At 43.2% G+C, this 23,253-nt stretch overlaps 1 protein-coding gene across 1 annotated transcript in view; it reads right to left on the bottom strand.

Annotated features, from left to right (window-relative positions):
• Positions 1 to 15,029, bottom strand: part of colgalt2b (collagen beta(1-O)galactosyltransferase 2b) — a 39,327-nt gene extending 24,298 nt beyond the window's left edge. The window contains exon 1 of the mRNA XM_072680793.1: positions 14,811 to 15,029. Within this exon, the coding sequence (XP_072536894.1) occupies positions 14,811 to 15,007 (197 nt within the window). The 5' untranslated portion in view covers positions 15,008 to 15,029. The remainder of the gene's footprint in view (positions 1 to 14,810) is intronic.
• Between the last annotated feature and the right edge of the window lie 8,224 nt (positions 15,030 to 23,253).

Raw genomic sequence — 23,253 nt, 5'->3', positions numbered from 1 at the left:
CAATTAAAAAAATAAATAAATAAACAAAAAAATCCCAAAATTCAAAAAACACCCAAATAGCGCAAAAAAATTTTTTATGTTGGGACGAGGTGGAAAACATAGAATATCATTAAAGCTGAAATGAGAAAAAGAGTGATGGAAAAGGGTTTCAGATAAATGATGACGCATCAGGCAATACGATACTATTCATTTAATTCTATTGGCAGTACGTCTCTACAGGGACTAGACAAGCTGTGTGTGTATGTGTGTGTGAATTTGCACATCTGTTTTAGCAATGGGTGCAACTAAAAGTGGTTGAATGCACTCATTAGAACCGGTGTCCACAAACTTTTTAGACATATAGTGGATATATAGTTAATGCAGTTTATAAGATATCATTTCTATTAATCGATATGATGCACCTTTTTAAAATAAGCAAAACAAAAATCCCCAAATTAGAAAAACACACCAAAATATTGCAAAAAAATTGTTACTTTGGAATGAGGTGGAAAACGCAGAATATTGCTAAAGCTAAAATGAGAAAAATGATGGAAAAGGGTTGTCAGATAAATTATGACGCATCAGGCGATGGGATAATATTCGTTTCATTCTTATTGCTTATTGCACACCGTCCAACTATCGTAGCGCTTTTACGCCAAACATTTCCCCACTACCCTCCACTCTGTACAAGTGCCTAGCTTGTATAAAGCAATGGCAATTCACTTGTCAGTTGGAATGGGCAGGGGTGCTGCCAGGGACCTTGAAGCCAATGATAAGATGTTACACTGGCCCCACACCTTTAACAATTCTGCCAGCATACTCAAATAATACATTTGTCAAAGCTCCTGTCAGTCATAGGCCCTTAGGGTGACCGGTGAGCCGAAAATATTGGCTCTATTCATCACCCACAGCTTTTTTTTTAGAGGTTGCTTGCCATGCTTGCCAGAGCATGCCATGAAAAAGTGTCGCCCAGGGCCAGCCCAAGCCTTCATTGGGCCCTAAGCAGATTTTCATTTTGGGCCCTCCAATACCACCACATCAGCACCAGACGCTTCATCATTCCATAGGCTACAGTGTGTGTGTAATAATAATAATAATAATAAATAAATATAAAAATCGCTTTTACCTTTAACACCATTTCAATTAATTTTTCAGTGTTATGCTCTTGGGGGCCCCCTGGTAGCGTTGGGGCCCTAAGCAGCCCTGTTATTCGAGTTTGCCTTGGGCCAGCTCTGGCGTCGCCTGTAGAATGGGACACTCTGAAGCAGCCAGACAGGAGTTTAAGGCCCCCATGCAGTCAAATCCTCACAGCAATGTCTCAACATACTTCCCGGACTTCCCAAAAGAGTAGAGGGGGACAAAGTTTGAGAGGAACACTCAAATTATGCTGCTTGAGACACCTAACATTTACATCAACGTACTGCAGTGAGGAGCTTCCATGGTAACAGTGTCAAGCTATGAGGTTTGAAAACACAGTGCATGCAAGTGTGTGCGAGTGCAAGTGCAAGTGCATGCAAGTGTGTGTGTGTGTGTGTGTGTGTGTGTAAATATTTATTAGTGTATGTTTCCTGCAGGCTTGGCGGAAGAGATACTTTACAATGTAAAGCTCTTGCTGAGCTGCTTGACCCTCTTTCTCTCTCTCTCTGAAGTTTACTGTGGGACTCATTATCTCTCGCCCCGCAGCACTTCTCTGCCCTCCATTCTGCCGTTATGGACAGCATCTGGACACCACATGGCACATACATACACACACACACACATATACACACACATACCTCTTTCACTAATGTTATCAGGTCCTGAACACACACCACTCCTCACCCAACTACCAGTTACGGTAAGGTCAAGGGTCAAAGCCTTTACCCGTCAATCAGGTGATTGATACTGAAGTACTGAATACTAGAAAATAAACAACAACAACCAATACCAGAGGCCTGCTGTATAGCTTTTTTGGACATATTGGTGGGGAAAAAATAAGCGATTTAATATTAAATAATCTCTAACACTATATTGACAAAAGTATTGGGACACCTGCATATTCATTGTTCCTTCTGAAATCAAGGGCATAAAAAAACTCTATCCTGCTTCTGTTGAAGAAACAGTGTCTACTGACCAGGAGGAAGGCTTGCATTCAGCGACAGGAGTGTTAGTGAGGTCGGGACATTGGATGATTGATCACCACCCCACCTCATCATCCCCAACTCCCCGACTCATCCCAAGAGTACTGGATGGAGCACCACCATCAGTCCAGTTCCACTGTTCTATATTGTATTCTATTGGCAGTACGTCTCTACAGGGAGTAAACAAGCTGTGTGTGTGTGTGTGTGGATTTGCACATCTGTGTCAGGATTGGGTGCCACATTAAAGTAGTTGAATACATTCATTTGAAGGGGTGTCCACAAACTTTTGGAATATAGTGGATGTATGGTTACTGCAGTTTATAAGATATTATTTTTATTATTCAATATGATCAGCCTTTGACTTTTTATGCTATTAAAATCAGTACCAGTATCAGTCAGACTCCGGTCTGAGAACACACTCATTTAGCACAGTGGTTTCAGCCTGGTGAACAGTAGTGGATCTGTGCACTGGCTGCCACTCATTATGTGTTTAGGCCTGGATTTCATTTTCACTGCCACAGAGGCCGCGCTGTGCTACGCAGTGGGGGAACGCCGACAGCCTTCACTTCCCTAGCCTGAGACATCAGAGTTTGGTGCTGAAGTGATGAATGAGAGGTCTGGTCATTTAGAGAGGCTCTATAATGAGGCTCTGGTGCCATCTATCCCAGTGTACTGTGTGTGTGTGTGTGTGTGCGCGCGAGTGTGTGTGTGTGTGATAACTTTTTATACGTCATAAAGAGTCTGCTCAAGGTTTATTGCTGCATGGTCATGCCTTTGAAGCGTATATATATGAGTATATAATGAATGTGTATTGTACACTGCATAGACAAAAGTATTTGGACACCTGCTCTATTCATTGTTTCCTCTGAAATCAAGGGTATTAAGCTGAGTGTGTTCATTTGCACATGTGCACTCGGCAACGAGTGCGACTTTATGTAGCTAAATGCATTTAGTAGAAGGGGTGTCCACAAACATTTGGACATATAATGCATTTGATATATTTTACAAGGTAAACAACACCTAAACACAGCTATGGGTACTGTTATACTACTCTAGGTGTGTGTGTGTGTGTGTGTGTGTGTTCGCTGACGTGGCTGTCTGTAGGTTGAGGATGAGGGGGGAGCTCATAAAAGCTGCAGTCAAATTCCTCATGACCACTCTCAGTCAACACAGCCCACCGCACACACACACACACACATGAATGCACACAGTCACAGACACACACACACACCACTATTCCCTTGCTAGTCATTCAGTGATGTTTACACACTAACACACTGACTTTAGAAGACCATACTTTTTCACTTACTTGGATAAGTTGCATTTCTAATACTACTACTACTACTACTACACACACACACACACACACACACACGGTCACACCTGCTCTCATTTCTACACACTGCAAACCCTACACAACAAACACTACATGTCCAAATGCCACTACAGGCCACCATGCCTAATGCCAGGCGTGGACTAAAGGGGTATAAAGCCCCCCAGCATTGAAAGAACTGTGTTCTCTGAAACTTTTGAGATGAGCCGTGATCTTACAAACGCTCTTGCCACTGAATGCAATCACATCCTCACAGCAATGGTCCTCCAAAATCTAGTTAAAAAGCCTTCCTAGATACAGTTACAGTCTTTTTTAATACCCTTGATTTTGGAAAACACAATGAATTAGCAGGTGTCCAAATACTTTTGTCCACATTCTTTGTCCCATTTCTATCATGTCGTTTTAAGTGTAACAAGGGGTCGGAATACATAGTGCATATTGGAGGAACCCTCCCACCCCTCCCGTTGGACTCTTGCCTACCTTCCCATCCGGCTAAAGGAGGCGAGTTCCGCCATAAAGAGTAACGGCTTTCCCCCCAGGATGTCAGGATGCCGAATCAAGTACCCCCTCCGCCCACTGCCTCACTTAATAGACACTGTCCAGTTCATAGCCTTGTCTTGCACTTGCCACGTTAATACACACCCAGCACTGTCCAGCTCTCAGCCTTTGCACTGTAGCCACTGTAATGCCGGACAGCTGCCTCTGAACTGCTAATATCAGCCATTGAGGGACTATTCATTACATCACATCCTGGTGTAATCCATATTTTGGTGCTGTTATTACACTTCTCATACAGTCCAACAATGTTATTACTGAATGCTGTGCTGTTGCAATTATTCAGGCCTGCATCTGTGCTCAGGTGCACCTGCACACTTGCTGTCTGCCATGTTATGGCTTGTGTTGTGTTGCTGAAGCCCTTTGATTTGGGCTACCTGTGTTTGATCATATCTATGCCCTTGATACTTGGGTGCACCCATTGCTGATACAGATGTGCAAATGCACAATCACACACAGCTTGTCTAGTTCCTGTAGAGAAGGCCTGCCAATAGAATAGGACAGATAAACATCAACCTAGTGGCATCATGCCTAACATCAGGCGTGGGCTAGAGGGGTATAAAGCCCCCAGCATTGGAAGAACTGTTGAGGTGGGGTGGGGTGGGGTGGGGTGGTGATCATCCAACATCATGTCCTCACTAACGCTCCTGTCGTTGATTGCAATCACAGCAGAGACAGTTACTCCAGCAATTGATTTCAGAAGAAACAACGAATGAGCAGGTGTCCCAATACTTTTGTCCTTATCGTGTATTTTTCTCTAATTCTGATCCAGGTAGATTTAGTCCAGATTTCTACACTTTATACATGTTTAGATGTTGACTCTGGGATATCTCGTCACTGTTATGCAAAAACCTTGTATCTCCCAAACAATAACTTTTTTACAGGAGAAGGAAAAAAACTCTTCATTTTCAATGAAAGACAATGGAAAAAGACTGTATTCAGACTCACTTTATAGCATTTATATTGGCCCTATCTCTCTCTCTCTCTCTATCTCGCTCTCTCTCTCTCACGCTCACACATGCATGCCACTGGTCATTGTTCCTGCACAGCTGTAGACAGGCATGCATGACTACAGAGCGTTTGCTTCAGGAATACTGAATACTGCCTCCAGAGAGATACGTCATACCCCAAAAAATGACACAAATTCCCCAGTTTAAAGGGCCCACGTTATATCCTGGCCGCATCCATAGCTAAAGGAATTTTACAATTTTTCATATTTTAACAAAAACCCTTTTTTTAAGGCCTTCTGATTATATTAATTGCAGTTTAAGGTCATCTGTGAGCCTAAAGACAAAGCTTCCCAATATTGACTAGTAGGGATGTCCAAGTGACTCTGGTTCGGGGGCTAATCCTGGCATTTTTAATGGATCTGGTATCTGCTTTTGAAGTTCTGATTCGCTTCCGATCCTTAGTACGGCCCACCCGGCCTCCTCTATCCGCCATTAATAGCCATTATCCTCAACTTCTGCAGACATACTTCTCATTTGTTCCAAAACTACCCAGACAGAGTTCACCTGTGACCTTACTTCAGTGAGTGAAACCACACAGAGCTTTATTAGAACTGATAAGAACGCAGACGTTACCAGTTAGCAGCCAAAACAAAAGCTAAAGTTAGCTTCTAATGCTAACTCTCCATTCCACCTTAAACAGTGCTGGAGTTATAGTGTGTACGTTTCAGCAGCAGAGCAAAACTGCTGTGTTATTTAAGGTGGAACGGAAAGTTCGGGGAAGTGTAAGACTTTAGCTTAGCGTTAGCTCAGAGCCTCGCTGTAAACGAGACCCGGCAGCAACAGCAGACGTCTCTCAGATCTGTCAGAAGAGGAGGATCTCAGCTCTTCACTCTTCCACTAAATGCTGATCTATTTTCTGCCGTTTTTCTCCACGCTGCCAAAAAACACCCAGTTCGGTTGTAGCTCTGCAACGACGGAGATATTTTACTCCATTATTTCCATTTAGGAAGATCTAACGTTCCTCCCATCATCCTGTCTTTACTCTGGAACTCTGCCTGATTAGAAACCAGACCATGGTGGAACTGCTCCGTTCTACCAGTGAGAGAACCACGCTCCTTTCCTCGGTTCTAAACCAGCTCTGAACGACTCACTCAGAACCCAGGAGGAGGCTAATGCTAATGCTAATGCTAATGCTAATGCACTCCCACTCAGTGATCAGACTGCAGAGTAGTAAAGGAGCTGGGAGCTGAAAGGTCAGGCAGGTCAGTCAGACTGGACTGTAAGATATGAAACACTGTAGAGTTTAAAACAGCCGATCAAAAAGTTGCTCCAAAAGAAGTAGATCAGATTAGAATTTCGTCTGATTACAGAAACTGGTACTGAAATACTGATTTACTGCGGTTTAGAGTTGCAGATTAGCACTTTAGTTTACCTAAATTATGAGGCTGTATGATTTATAGAAATACAAATATCATATCTGATTGGTATTGGCCCAGGTAAAATACCTCAATTCGGACATCCCTACTAACTGCAGAACCAAACATACCAATGCAACAAGCAAAGATTCAGTATTTGGGTCAGACCTACATTTTTCCAAATCTGAAAAGCCCTAATACCGACCCTTTCTCCTGTAATCTCTCTCCAGGCCAGGTTGACTGCCTTCCTGAGCCAAGGCACAGATCGGCTCCATTTATCTGGGCTTTATATGAGCAGAGCTGGGCTGAGTTGGGCTGGTGGGTGTGCAGGAGCGGAGTGGATGGAGGTGATCAGGGCTGGAATGGGCACAGCTTTCAATGTGGTTCTGCTTCAGTCCAGCACATACTTGTGCTTTGTGGAGAGCAGTGAAGCTGAACAGAAGATCTGGCAACGTGAGATTGGAAAAAGGGGGACATACACACTCACACACTTACAAATAAACACACACACACACATTTGATGCATGCTTGCCCTCATTCTTATCTCGTAAGTCACGTCGACGACATCATAAGAAAACCCTATGTTCCCCTATAAAATCACAGAGGTTTTCTTACAAGAACATCGACACTCAAAACAGATGCACATGCAGATGAACACTTGCTCTTTCAAACACGGATAAACACACACACACACACACACACACACTCCGAGGGAGAGATCCAGCAACAATGAGGCAAACATAATTACTCACAGATCTGCAGCTGACATCCAATCTCTGCCTGTGGTCAAGTTCTGGTTCTCAGTGTTACTCAACATGCCTCTGCATACTATAATCAGATACCCAGAATGCCCTTCATTCCACCAAAGGTGAGTCACGACCTCCAGGTATAACACCTGTACTAACCCGTGAAATCCTCAGTGAAATCAAATTAATGTTGCAAGAGTCGAGGCCTGTTGGAGCCGGTCTGTTTTAATTTGGGGAGGTTTTATATGTACAATAAATGGAGGTGATTGTCATCCAGTATGAATCTGCAGTGTGTACTTTCTACAGTCTGACTAAAAACTGTAAAATGGTTTTAATCCAGTATGAATATGTAGTGTGTGTAGTTCTAAGACTCTGACAGTGTAAAATGTGGGCTGATTTTAACCCAGTATGTATCAACAGTCTATATAGTTTTAAAACTCGGGTAGTAAACACTGTGTGGATGTTTAAATCCAGTATGAATCTGCAGTGTGTGAACTTTTTACAGTCTGACAAAAAAAAATGTAAAATGGTTTTAATCCATTATGAATCTGCAGCATGTGTAGTTCTAAGACTCTGACGGTGTTAACTGTGGAGTGATTTTAACCCAGTATGAATCTGTCTATATAATCAACAGTCTATACACTCGGGTAGTAAACACTGTGTGGATGTTTAAATCCAGTATGAATCTGTCTATATAATCAACAGTCTATACACTCGGGTAGTAAACACTGTGTGGATGTTTAAATCCAGTATGAATCTGTCTATATAATCAACAGTCTATACACTCGGGTAGTAAACACTGTGTGGATGTTTAAATCCAGTATGAATCTGTCTATATAATCAACAGTCTATACACTCGGGTAGTAAACACTGTGTGGATGTTTAAATCCAGTATGAATCTGCAGTGTGTGAACTTTTTACAGTCTGACAAAAAAAAATGTAAAATGGTTTTAATCCATTATGAATCCGCAGCATGTGTAGTTCTAAGACTCTGACGGTGTTAACTGTGGAGTGATTTTAACCCAGTATGAATCTGTCTATATAATCAACAGTCTATACACTCGGGTAGTAAACACTGTGTGGATGTTTAAATCCAGTATGAATCTGTCTATATAATCAACAGTCTATACACTCGGGTAGTAAACACTGTGTGGATGTTTAAATCCAGTATGAATCTGCAGTGTGTGAACTTTTTACAGTCTGACTAAAAAAAAACTGTAAAATGGTTTTAATCCAGTATGAATATGTAGTGTGTGTAGTTCTAAGACTCTGACAGTGTAAAATGTGGGCTGATTTTAACCCAGTATGAATCTGTCTATATAATCAACAGTCTATACACTCGGGTAGTAAACACTGTGTGGATGTTTAAATCCAGTATGAATCTGCAGTGTGTGTACTTTTTACAGTCTGACTAAAAAAAAACTGTAAAATGGTTTTAATCCAGTATGAATATGTAGTGTGTGGAGTTCTAAGACTCTGACTCTTATCCAGCACCAATTAGCCAGGCAAATACCACTAAACTACGTCACACAACATCTTCTCCTAAAACGAAACCAGCAGTGCTTCAAACCCCAACAAAGACCAGATTGTAATGGCTAGACGACTGGGTCAGAACCTCTCCCAAACGTCAGGCAGGTCTTGTGGGGTGTTCCCTGTATGCAGTGGTCAGTACCTACCAAAAGTGCTCCATGGAAGGACGACCGGAGAATCTCAGACAGGGTCATGGGTGCCCAAGGCTCAACGATACTCACGAAGGCCGCACTTACAGGAGCTAACACTAGTCTCGGTGCCAGATACCACAGGACACCTTCAGAGGTCTAGTGGAGTCCATGTCTCGACGGGTCAGAGCTGTTTTGGAGGCACAAGGGGAAGCTACACAGTACAAAGGGATTTCCCAGAGTGGAGGGCAGCCATCGCTGTGGCACCTGGGGAATAGAGAGGGTTAAGGGCTTTGCTCAGGGGCCCAACAGCGGCTGCTTGCCAACTCCCTGTCATCAATAGTCAGGTCTTGTGGTGTGTTCCTGGTATGCCAGGGGTCAGTGTCTACCAAAAGTGCTCAGGACAGGCAATTAATGTTCAAGGAGGCCGACCTCACAACTCACAGAAGTCAAAGGATGTGCTGTCCGACTAACATTCGTCGAGATCTTGAGATCCTCGAATTTCCCCGAATGGTCAGATCGGTTGTGGCGGTATCTACTCAGTATTAGGCGGGTGGTTCTAATGTTATGGCTGCTTGGTGCATCAGTGCATAAACAACGAAATATATTAAAAAGACAGGTGTAAACTGCACTGGTAACGAATACCTGGTTGGATTTCGGATTATTACATCATTTTATTAATTGTGTTTAAACCCTTTGATCATTCCGTTCCATCTTAATTACAGTATTATTAAATCGGTTTAACTTTAATCTTTAATAAAAGAATAAAATATTAACTGTAGTGATGTTAGATTTTTGCCCAATCGTCCGCCTTCACCTCGGGTCAGTCTGCTGCAGCGCCCTTCACCACCTGACCAATAATACTCATAAACCCATGATTGTTATGCCCAGCGACCCGAACACCTCTAACTCAGCCAGAGGTTTTTGTGTGGGTCAGTCACTGGCCATAATCTGACCACAGTAACCAATCAGAGAGCAGGAAAAAAAAGTCTTCCTGTCCAATCAGTGATCTGATACAGTAGTAGAAAGCTTGTGTGCCATGGTAGTTCAGAGGAATGTGGACTTCTAAGCTGCTCATAGTGACCATGGGTAATGACCCCAATCACACCGCTCACCCTCACCCGCGTCTATCCTCTCGTCTAATTCCCAGCATTCTTTCACAGGGCAGTGAGAGTCTCTCACCCCCCTCTTCTCTCTCTCTCTCTCTTTCTTTCTCACTCTTTCTCTTTACACTCTTACCCTCCCCATCAGCCATAACATTAAAACCACTGCCAGTTGAAGTGAATAACATTCAGGGTCTGGTTCCAATGGCGTCCGTCAAAGGGGTGGATATATTAGGCAGCAAGTAAACGGTCAGTCCTTGGAGGTGATGTGTGGGAACTGGAAAGACTGTGATGGCTGGATGACTGGACTGGGCCAGAACATCTCCAAAACCCAAAACATCAGGCAGGTCTTGTGGGGTGTTCTCGGTATGCAGTCGTCAGTACCTACTAAAAGTGCTCCACAACGGGCCACCAAGGGCTCACTGCTAATCAGGGAGGCCCTGTCTCACAACATACAGCACTGCTGGACCTGCTGCTACCACCTTCAGAGGTCTTGTGGAGTCCATGCCTTGACAGGTCAGAGCTGTTTTGGAGGCACGAGCCACTATATTAGCCAGGTGTTTTGAATATTATGGCTGAGGACAAGAAATGAACAAGCCTCTAGATAAGCAGATGCAGCTCATGGACATGTGAGGTTCCAGGTTCTGATTCTGCTCTTGTCAGATGTTCCTAGGTCATGTCATCAGGCTGTAATTACACCTGACATCCAGGTGCAGCTGGGGAAGTAAAAAACAAAGGCTACCAACCTGGGTAGCCTACAGCTATACATGCGCTGGCTGCTGCACCCAGGGTAGCCTTTAGATATACTTGTATTGTACCCTATTTAGTCTATAGGAATACCTGCAGTGCACCCTGGTTAGTCTACCTGCAGCTTCCTGCTGGTTCTCTGAGGGCACTGAGGCGTTTTGATGTTGGAGGAGGAAAACAGCCCGCGCTGCTTAGCCAGCAAATGCCTTTCATCTCCATTTAACATGCAGTTAAAAGGGTGCAGACACGCGTAAAAGCGCACAGCAGGTCGCCTCACGCTCTTCTGGCCAACCCTCTCAGGACTCAAGGCTTTCATTAGAGACGACTTTTCAACAGGGTCCCCAGAGTGTGCCCCAGTGGCTCAGCTCCACCAGCAGCACATTCGCAAAGTGTCTGTAGTTCATCTAATAATTAATAATAATTAATAATTAATAAATCTAATTTTATACAATCTGATCAGTTTCACCACTTCAGTCCAGTTAAACTGGTAAGTTACTGACTGGGGTTTTAGTCTGAGTAGTCTGAGAAGCGTGCTTTTGAATTTGATTGGACTACAGAGGTGAACATTTTCCACCAAATCCACCAACAGCACCAATATCCACCAACAGGACCCAATTAATAACATCCATCAAAACCACCTTTAACAACACAAGCAGCACCAAATTCACCAACAGCGCGATCAACACCACCCGTAACAACACCATCAGTAACACCCCATCAACACTACCAAGACTAGCACCAACAGTACCACCAGAATCCATCAAATACACCCAACAGTACCACCAACACAACCAACACCACCGCCTTTTACAGCACCAATCAGTGCCACCACCAAGAAATTCACCACCTTAACTACCAACAGCACCACCAATAATGCTAATCAGGTCCATCAATAACTCAGCACCACCACCACCATCACCGACAGCACCAAATTTATCAACAGCACCATCAGGAACACTGCATCAACACCACCAAGATTGGCACCAACAATACCAATACCACTAACAGAACCTTTTACAGAATCCATCAGCACCAAATTCACCAATAGCACAATTAACACCACCAATGACGGCACCGAATCTACCAACTGCACCATCAGTAACACCACATCAACACTACCAAGACTAGCACCAACAATACCACCAGAATCCATCGAATACATCCTATCGACACCAACAGTACCACCAACACAACCAATGCCACCGCCTTTCACAGCACCAATCAGTGCCACCACCAAGAAATTCACCACCTTACCTCCCAACAGCATCACCAATAATGCTAATCAATCAGTGTTCAACAACACAAGCAGGTCCATCAATAACTCAGCACCACCACCACCATCATCAACACCACCAAGATTGGCACCAACAATACCAATACCACTAACAGAGCCTTTAATAGAATCCACATTTATCTGCACCAATACAATCAACAGCACCATCAACACCAGCAGCATAATCAATAAAAAACCTAATCAATAAAACCTTTAACACCAAAAATACCACCAACACAACCAACACCACCACCTTTCACAGCACCAAGCAATGTCACCACCAACAAAACCACCACCAACACCAATCACCAACAAACAGTACCATTAATAACACCCATCAGTGCCACCTTTAAAAACACAAGCAGCACCATCAGTAACACCTACCAAAACCAGCAGCAGCAAATCCACCAACTGCACTATTAACACCACCAATGACAGCAGCACCACCTCTACCAACTGCACCATCCATCAGTAATCGCTTTTCACAGCACCAATTGGTGCCTCTACCCTACCAACCAACAGCACCATTACTAATACCCATCAATGACACCATCAATAACTCAGCACCACCACAGACAGCACAAAATCTACCAACTGCAACACCAGGAACACTCAACACCACCTACAACACCACCTACCTTTAATGACATTCACTCTTATCCTCACCAAAACCATTAACACCACTTCACAGCAGCATCATCAATAACACCCAATCAACAGTACTAACAGCATCATCAAATCAATCAACAGCACCTACAGTACCACAAACACCACCACCAAGCAGTGTCACCACCAACAAAACCACAACAGCACCATCAATCAAACCATTTATCACTAGTAACAACACCAACAGCAACGTCAAATATACCCTATTAACACCATCAACAGCACCATCAAGTATGCCTAACAAAACCAGCAGCACCAAATCCACTAATAGCACTATCAACACCACCACCACCAACAGCTCCAAATCTACCAACTGCACCACCAGGAACACTCCATCAACACCACCTACCTTTAATGACATTCACTCTTATCCTCATCACATCAATCAACAGCACCCACCAACACCACCATCAAGCAGTGTCACCACCAACAAAACCACCACCCTATTTACCAACTGCACCATCAATCAAGCCATTTATCACTAGTAACAGCACCAACAGCAGCGTCAAATACATCCTATTAACGTCATCAACAGCATCATCAATTATGCCTAACAAAACCAGCAGCACCAAATCCACTAACAGCACTATCAACACCACCACCACCAACAGCACCCAATCTATCAACTGCACCATCAGGAACACTCCATCAACACCACCAAGAGTAGCACCAAGAATACCACTAACAGAAACTTTTAATGGAATCCACCTTTATTCGCACCAATACAATCAACAGCACCAACAGCACCAACAGCACCATCAAACACACCCTGTCAACAAGCCTTTTACAGCACCAGCAATACCACCAACACAACCAACACCACCACCTTTCACAGCAACACCACCGACAGCACCAATTCTACCAACTGCCCTACCAACAATACTACTAACAGAACAAACCTTTAACAGAATTCTTCTTTATCATCACCAATACGATCAACAGCACCAACACCCAAACCATCAACAGCAGCAGCACCATCAAACACACCCCATCAGTAACACCCACCAGCAGCACCATCAAACACACCCTGTCAACAAACCCTTTAACAGCACCAGCAATACCACCAACACAACCAACACCACCACCTTTCACAGCACCAAACACTGTCACCGCCAACAAAACCACCACCCTATCTACCAACAGCACCATCAATCAAATGTATTACTAGTAACAGCAGCACCAAATCCACTATCAGCACTATCAACACCACCACCATCAACGGCACCACATCTACCAACTGCACCACCAGGAAAACTCCATCGACACCCCCAACAATACCACTAACAGAACCCACCTTTAACAGAATTTATCTTAATCCAAACCCACACCAAACCTTCAACACCAGCAGCACCATCAAACACACCCCATCAACAACACCAACCAACAGCACCATCAAACACACCCCATCAACAACATCAACCAACAGCACCATCAAACACACACCATCAACAACACCAACCAACAGCACCATCAAACACACCCCATCAATAACACCCACCAACAGCACCATCCAACACACCCCACCAACAGCACCATCCAACACACCCCATCAATAACACCAACCAACAGCACCATCCAACACACCCCATCAATAACACCCACCAACAGCACCATCCAACACACCCTGTCAACAAACCCTTTAACAGCACCAGCAATACCACCAACCAAACCAACACCACCACCATCATCAATAACTCAACACCACCACCTAGGCACCAAATCTACCAACTGCACCACCAGGAAAACTCCATCGACACCCCCAACAATACCACTAACAGAACCCACCTTTAACAGAATTTATCTTAATCCTCACCCACACCAAACCTTCAACACCAACAGCACCATCAAACACACCCCATCAACAACACCCACCAACAGCACCATCCAACACACCCTGTCAACAAACCCTTTAACAGCACCAGCAATACCACCAACCAAACCAACACCACCACCATCATCAATAACTCAACACCACCACCACCGCTGACAGCATCAGCTCTACCAGCTGTCAGTAACACTACATCAACACCACCACCCTTTATCCTCACCAATACCACCAACACCACCAGCAACACCACCACCACCACCACCAGCACCATCAATCACACCCCATAAACATTACTAAATTCCTACAGTGAACATCAATAACAAACCCAGGTAATGATGCTACCTGAAGGCCACTGGGGGAACCCAACTGGACATGACCAAAGAGGAGAGTTCTGACCATGACTGAAGTGAGAAAGTGATGATGGAATCTGCCCTCACCAGATCGCGATCCTCTCCTTAGGGTAGTCGAGGTTCTCGATGCAGCCCAGGTAGTGGGGCAGGCTGTGCGCTGCGTTCCTGGCCACGATGGCGATCAGGACTTTGGGCTTGAGCAGAGGAGATTCATCGGGGGAGAGCAGAGAGACCGAGAACAGCGAGGCAAACACAGCCAGCCTCAGAGCTCCCACAGGCGGCATAGTGCCTGACCTGAACCGCGGGGACGCGTGGAGAGAGTGGGGAGAGAGAGAGGGCGAGAGAGAGAGAGAGAGAGAGAGAGAGAGGAACAGAGAAGGAGGGTGTGAGAGGATTTACCTCTTGAGTGTGGAGGAGGGATCCTCCCACAGATCACACACCCCCTTCTCCACACACACACACACACACACACACACACACACACCAGCCTACTGGAAACAGCTCAGCAGAGTTAAAGCAGAGTAAAGTTTGTGAACAAACATTACACTGGCTTTCCAAGAGCACAGAAACATGAGGCTGTTCAGCATTGTGTTCTTCTAACTGACCAGCAGCACATCCTGACCACTGACTGACCACTGACTTTATGTTTATTTGGGTTTATTCTAATGTTATATAGAGTAAATTACAGATAGACACTCACTGACTATATGTGTTTAGGTTTATTCTAATGTTATATAGAGTTACTTACAGGTAGACACTCACTGAAGGCTGACTTTATACTTATTTGGGTTTATTCTAATGTTGTATAGAGTAAATTACAGGTAGACACTCTCACTGACCACTGACTTTATGTTTATTTGGTTTATTCTAATGTTATATAGAGTTAATTACAGGTAGACACTCTCACTGACCACTGACTTTATGTTTATTTGGTTTATTCTAATGTTATATAGAGTAAATTACAGGTAGACACTCTCACTGACCACTGACTTTATGTTTATTTGGTTTATTCTAATGTTATATAGAGTTAATTACAGGTAGACACTCTCACTGACCACTGACTTTATGTTTATTTGGTTTATTCTAATGTTATATAGAGTTAATTACAGGTAGACACTCTCACTGAAGGCTGACTTTATACTTATTTGGGTTTATTCTAATGTTGTATAGAGTAAATTACAGGTAGACACTCTTACTGACCACTGACTTTATGTTTATTTGGTTTATTCTAATGTTATATAGAGTAAATTACAGGTAGACACTCTCACTCAGCACTGACTTTATGTTTATTTGGTTTATTCTAATGTTATATAGAGTTAATTACAGATAGACACTCACTGACTATGTGTATTTGGGTTTATTCTAATGTTATATAGAGTTCATTACAGGTAGACACTCTCACTGACCACTGACTTTATGTTTATTTGGTTTATTCTAATGTTATATAGAGTTAATTACAGATAGACACTCACTGACTATGTGTATTTGGGTTTATTCTAATGTTATATAGAGTTCATTACAGGTAGACACTCTCACTGACCACTGACGATATGTTGATTTGGATTTATTCTAATGTTATATAGAGTTAATTACAGGTAGATGCTCTTAAAGACCACTGACTTAATGTGTATTTGGGTTTATTCTAATGTTATATAGAGTTAATTACAGATAGACGCTCTTAAAGACCACTGACTTAATGTTTATTTGGGTTTATTCTAATGTTATATAGAGTTAATTACAGGTAGACATTCACTGACTTTATGTTTATTTGGGTTTATTATAATGTTATATAGAGTTAATTACAGGTAGACACTCTTACTGATAACTGACTTTATACTTATTTGGGTTTATTCTAATGTTATATAGAGTTAATTACAGGTAGACACTCACTGACTTTATGTTGATCTGGGTTTATTCTAATGTTAAACAGAGTTCATTACAGGTAGACACCCCAAGGAAATGGGCTGTAAACTGATTTTTCAAGGAATGAATACTGATTCATGCCATCTTTAAATTGTTAGAACCTTTGACTGTGAGCTCTGTGTCCAGATGGGGGGATAAAGCTGAGCAGGGTTGGTCAGAGGAGTTTTTGAGTCTGTGCTTCGAGTCGAGGGTTGGTGAAGCTCACATAATAATGGAACAGAAAAATCAGGTTAATGTGTATAAATTCAAATAGCAACGTTTAGAGTGTTTCTCTGAGTTGTCTCTTGCTGACAGAAAAGCTGCAGTGTGTTTTTGCTCATACAGCGCCCCCTGCTGCCTACATCAGAAACCTGACCGACACGGAACCAGTGTTGCTAAATCTCAGCCATAAACACACCTGCAAAGATGAGATCTGTTCCTGCTCGAACACACCACCTTCACACTCTGTCTGTCTGTCTGCCCTTCTATCCACCTGCCCAACTATATATCTGTCAATCTATATGTCTGTCTCTCTGTTTATCTGTCTGTCTATCTATATATCTTTCTATCTATCTATATATCTATCTATCTATCTATATGTCTGTCTGTCTATATGTCTGTCTGTCTATCTATCTATCTATCTATCTGTCTGTCTGTCTGTCTTTCTATCTATCTATATGTCTGTCTGTCTTTCTATCTATCTATCTATCTATCTATCTATCTATCTATCTATCTATGTCTGTCTGTCTATATGTCTGTCTGTCTATCTATCTATCTGTCTGTCTGTCTGTCTGTCTTTCTATCTATCTATATGTCTGTCTGTCTTTCTATCTATCTATCTATCTATCTATCTATCTATCTATATGTCCATCTGTCTATATGTCTGTCTGTCTATCTATCTATCTGTCTGTCTGTCTGTCTGTCTGTCTTTCTATCTATCTATATGTCTGTCTGTCTTTCTATCTATCTATCTATCTATCTATCTATCTATCTATATGTCCATCTGTCTATATGTCTGTCTGTCTATCTATCTATCTGTCTGTCTGTCTGTCTGTCTGTCTTTCTATCTATCTATATGTCTGTCTGTCTTTCTATCTATCTATCTATCTATCTATCTATCTATCTATCTATCTATCTATCTATATGTCTGTCTGTCTATGTCTGTCTATCTATCTATCTATCTGTCTGTCTGTCTGTCTGTCTATCTGTCTGTCTATCTATCTATCTATCTATATGTCTGTCTGTTTATATGTCTGTCTGTCTATCTATCTATTTGTCTGTCTGTCTGTCTGTCTTTCTATCTATCTATATGTCTGTCTGTCTTTCTATCTATCTATCTATATGTCTGTCTGTCTGTCTGTCTGTCTATCTATCTATCTATCTATCTGTCTGTCTGTCTTTCTGTCTGTCTGTCTGTCTGTCTTTCTATCTATCTATCTATCTATCTATCTATCTATCTATATGTCTGTCTGTCTGTCTATATGTCTGTCTGTCTGTCTGTCTTTCTATCTATCTATCTATATGCCTGTCTGTCTTTCTATCTATCTATCTATATGTCTGTCTGTCTGTCTGTCTGTCTATCTATCTATCTATCTATCTATCTATCTGTCTGTCTGTCTTTCTGTCTGTCTGTCTGTCTGTCTGTCTTTCTATCTATCTATCTATCTATCTATCTATCTATCTATCTATCTATCTATCTGTCTTTCTGTCTGTCTGTCTGTCTGTCTGTCTTTCTATCTATCTATCTATCTGTCTGTCTGTCTGTCTGTCTTTCTATCTATCTATCTATATGCCTGTCTGTCTTTCTATCTATCTATCTATATGTCTGTCTGTCTGTCTGTCTGTCTATCTATCTATCTATCTATCTGTCTGTCTGTCTTTCTGTCTGTCTGTCTGTCTGTCTGTCTTTCTATCTATCTATCTATCTATCTATCTATCTATCTATCTATCTATCTATCTGTCTGTCTGTCTGTCTGTCTGTCTATCTGTCTGTCAGAAGAAGAACACAGTTCAAAGAGCAGAGGTTTGGGCTGATCTGGTTGGTTGATCTTCTCTGTGAACTCCGGACACTGTATGGACTTCTTCCGTTCCACCAGCAGCTCACCTGACTTACTTTAAAGAAGGGCTGATTAGATAAACATGGTGTTGGATGGACACTGGGAGTACTGGTCTGTCTCCAGCAGAGCACTGGAAATGGTAAGATCTCACATCCCACTCTAGATCACACAGCCACAATGTACTGCTTGTTCTAATGTCAGCAACACACTGTTTATCAGGCTCTAGCCTGCAAAACCATTAGCTTTAGCTTCACGAACGCTTCCTTCAAAAAGCAGCACTCTTACACTACATGTCCAAAAGTTTGTGGACACCTTTTTTAATGAATGCATTCAACTACTTTAAGTTGAAGCAGCCGTTGCGGAGATACACAGATTTGCAAATGCACACACACACACACACACACACACGGTTTGCCAATAGAATAGGACTCTGTGGAGCAGATACAAATATTAAAACCTAATGCCAGGCGTGGGCTAGAGGAGTAAAATGCCCCCCAGCATTGAGCTGTGGAGCAGTGGAAGAACTGTGTTCTCTGGAATGATGGTGGTGGAGCTCCATCCAGTACTTTTGGGATGAGTTGGGGATGATGAGGTGGGGTGGTGATCATCCAAAACCCTAATACCTTTGATTTTGGAGGAAACAATAATTGAGCAGGTGTCCTAATACCTTTGTCTCATTTATATGCTGCTGAAAATCACTGCTGAGGGCCTAGGGCAGAACCCTGTGTTCGAGGTGTCTCTCCTGGTTCAGTTTTTTGATTGATTACATGGAAATAAAAAAAGTCTTGGAGTCCATTTGTGCTCCAGCTGAGAGCAAACACCACTGCCTTTCCCTTCAACACACACACACACACACACACACACACACACTTGATTTACAACATCACTGTCTGGTACTTAAGCTCACTTTAGATGATCAGATATTCCTCTTCCACACAGAAGCTCAGTTCTTCAGCCTTTTCTAATAAGAGAAGCAGGTCTGGGTGAAAAACAGCACTCCTCTTCCTGGAGAGCAGCCAGCAGTCTCCACAGCATCAAAACCTTCATGTTTTCCATCATCTTTGAATATTTGCTAAAGACGTCACTGTCTGGCTCTTATTCTCACGTCACATCAATTATTACTCTAATTACAGCAACACTGAGCCACACTTTCCTCTACAAAACATCAGGCCAGTGGCTTCGGCCCGAGCGGCCCCTGAATAAGCTGCAGAAACGAAGCTGTGGAGCATCGGTGGGTTTAGAAGGCACACAGAAGTGGGCATTTGTGGCGGGTGGGAGGGAAAAGGAGAAGTGCTTCTGTGGTTTGGAGTCTGGGGGAGGAGGAGAAGTGTGTGAAGCAGATGGGACGGTTCCTCAGAGGATGGAGAGACACAACCTGTTATTCTCTTAAGAAAAACACACATAGAGGAAACACAAGGGTCTGTCACCACCAGAGAGGAAGTGGGAGATTGAGAGAGAGAGTACACACACACACACACACACACACACACACACACTCACACACAGCTTGTCTAGTCCCTGTAGAGAAGTGCTGCCAATAGAATAGGACTCGACATGATGGACCTCTTGGCACCATGCTGCCTCATAATGTCAGGCATAGGCTATAGAGGGGTGTAAAGCCCCCCAGCAGCATTGATGATGGTGGTGGTGGTGCTCCATCCAGTACGTTTGGGATGAGGTGAGGTCCAACATCCTGATCTTGCTAACACTCTTGTTGCTGAATGCAATCAGATCCTCACAGCAATGCTCCTTCAAAATCTAGTAGTTTCAAGTGTTCCTCCCTGGACAGTAGAGACAGGTTCTGCAACAAAAACAGGATGAAGTATTTTTTAATACTCTTGATTTCAGGTGAAGCAGTGAATGAGCAGGTGTCCCAATACTTTTGTCCAAATAATGTAGCTAGATCGATAGATAGAGAGAGGAGTGAGGGAGGAGAGAAGATGTAATAAGGAGGAGCAAAGGAGAAGAGAGGATGAGGAGAAGTCAGGGAGGAGGGAGGAGAGGATAGGTGAAAACTGGAGCGAGGGAGGAGATGGAGGAGACGGAGGAGATGGAGGAGACGGAGGAGAGAAAGCTGCTGGATTGAGTTAGTGTAATAGTGCTGTGAGCTCATGCTGGCAGTGCAGAGCAGAACACAAGCCAAGTCTCTCACAGGGACTGGAGAGAAACACACACACACACACACACACACTAGTTGTTGTGTAGTTAGTGTGTTTCCATCTGCTAACCTTTACCTTAACAAGGAATCCAGTGAATTTCTGCATAATTAAAATGTTACGATGCTAAAGCTAATGTAGCGGTGCAGGGAGAGGCCAGTGGCCAGCATGGTAGCAATGCTAACACCTCAATAGCAAGTAGTAGTGATGCTAACGCTGATCAGAGCGGCCAGCCGATGTTGTGACCCCCCCGGACAAATCCTATCCCCTCGACTGTTCCATTGGTTAAAATCGTGCATGCGATTAATTGCCCATCCTCACACGGCTGTCATACTTAAAATTATGGAACGATATTTACTGATCATTACTGAGAGGTTTTTATCTGGATAAAGCGTCGCTATTTAACTTTATTTATTAAAATTGAACGATAATACTGTTGTTGCTACGCTTGCATATAAAGCTGATACCAACATGGTAAAGCTGGCTAACCAGTAGCATGCTAGACTCATACATTTGAAGGGGGATCAGCTCGACTGGCTAACTAGTAGCGCGAAAGCTAATACAGTCGAGGGGGTGGTCCAGCTCAGCTGGTTAACGAGTAGCATGTTAGCTACATTGGCTGGCTAACGTATTGGGTCCTAAATGGTCCTTCTGTAAGATGACATCAGAGGGGATAGGATGTGTCCGGAGGGATAGGATGTGTCACAACATCGGCACAACAATGTGGAGCCGTTATTGTTTAGTTAGGGTTAGTGTTTCCATGTGCTAACCGTCACCTTAGCAAGAAATGCTGATGCTAAGTTTGAGCAATGTTGAGTTTTCATGCTATCGCTATGGACTTTTGCATACATAGTAAAAAAACAGTAAATAGTAAATAGTTATGGGAATGCTACCCGGTACCTGAGACACTTTTCTGGTCATTGTGAGAGTTTTGGCCTAAAATGTATTTTTCCAAATCCCTTTTAGAGGCACATGCCAGGCATTATGCGCCAATTTACTGTAGCACTTCTGAGTGGCACAACTGTCTAAGTGTAATCCATATTGCAGGTTTGACACGCAGTGATGCCAGAGACGTCCCAGAGAACCTAAGTGGCCTTACTCTGACCCTTCCCCTCATTGACTAAGGCTGCGTTCACAAAGCAAAAAGTTAAAATGGCCCAAGTCCGGTTCAAGTGACCCAAATCCGGCCTTTTTTGTCATTGATACATATCTGACATGCAGCAATGAGACTCGGTCTCATTATGGTCTGCATTATCTGAGAGACAATGACCTCAAATATTTGGGGTGATGTATGGTGGGCCGAATAACACACCCTTTTAACAGCGTGCCTGGACGCATTTTTAGTCATAAGCCTGGCTGTCAGCCACCGCAACTCTTTGGCTCTACTGAACCGCATAGAATGGTCAATGGCATTTCAACAGCAGGTTGAATTTGGGACAAAAATATCTCCTCTTTATTGTAAAAAAGGTTCAGTGTCATCAAATGACCTCCATTATGTTTCCTGTAGCATGTCCTGTGACCCTGCCTGGTAAAGGACTCAGGCCTTGACCTCAGAGCCTTAAGATGCAGACCCCATATTTACCAGTGTTTAGAGCCCGTGAAGAGCTCAGGACCTCAGAACGTTAGCGTTACTGAGTCAACATGCTATCGCCATCAGTCAGCTTCTCTCAGCTGCACTAATACCTGCTAAATAAGCTAAAAAGTACCAGTACCTCAGTACCAGAAAATGTCTCGTACAGTCAGCCAAACAAGAGGCAGGTCTTGACCATGCTGACCACGTTTCAATAAAGCCTGTAAATTGCCTCCTGTAGGCCAGACCGCTATGTGAACAATGTAATGTTAGCTCATGTAACAGAAATAGCAGTTAGCATAGCCCTCCCAGCTCATCAGCTGTCCAGTGGCATTGCGTTAGTGACCGTTTGAAAAGACACGGTGGAGCTTCATGTGCCTTTTACCTTTACCTTTACTGTTTTAGGGATATTTCTCCCTAGAAAAGGCCTACACAGTCCCCACACAGCCGTAATTGTTAATATTTTTATAATCCTGGAGACAATAAGTCCCCCTAAAAGGTTAAATATACACACACACACACACACACTCGATCCCAACACACAAAGCAAAATCCCACTCGACACATATATCCCTACTGAGACACATTGCAGCACCCCCCACCCTCCCTTCATTTTATTACCCCTTCAGACTCAGCCTTGTGTGTGTGTGTGTGAGAGAGTGAGCGAACTGGGAGAACCCAGCCAAACCTGTGGAACGTGCTGTACTCCAACAGCTAACTCACGTGGAGAGCATTTACTGACTGTTTCCTCACTGAGAGAACACCAGCTTCCCTCATAATCCTGTCTGAGTCTACCAGCCTTCGCTCTCTCAGAGGAGTACTCAGCTTTTAATGGAGCAGCGGTG

Source organism: Salminus brasiliensis, chromosome 6, assembly GCF_030463535.1.
Source record: "Salminus brasiliensis chromosome 6, fSalBra1.hap2, whole genome shotgun sequence".
NCBI classification, from domain to species: Eukaryota; Metazoa; Chordata; class Actinopteri; order Characiformes; family Bryconidae; genus Salminus; species Salminus brasiliensis.
This window is presented reverse-complemented; position numbering and strand designations above follow the sequence as displayed.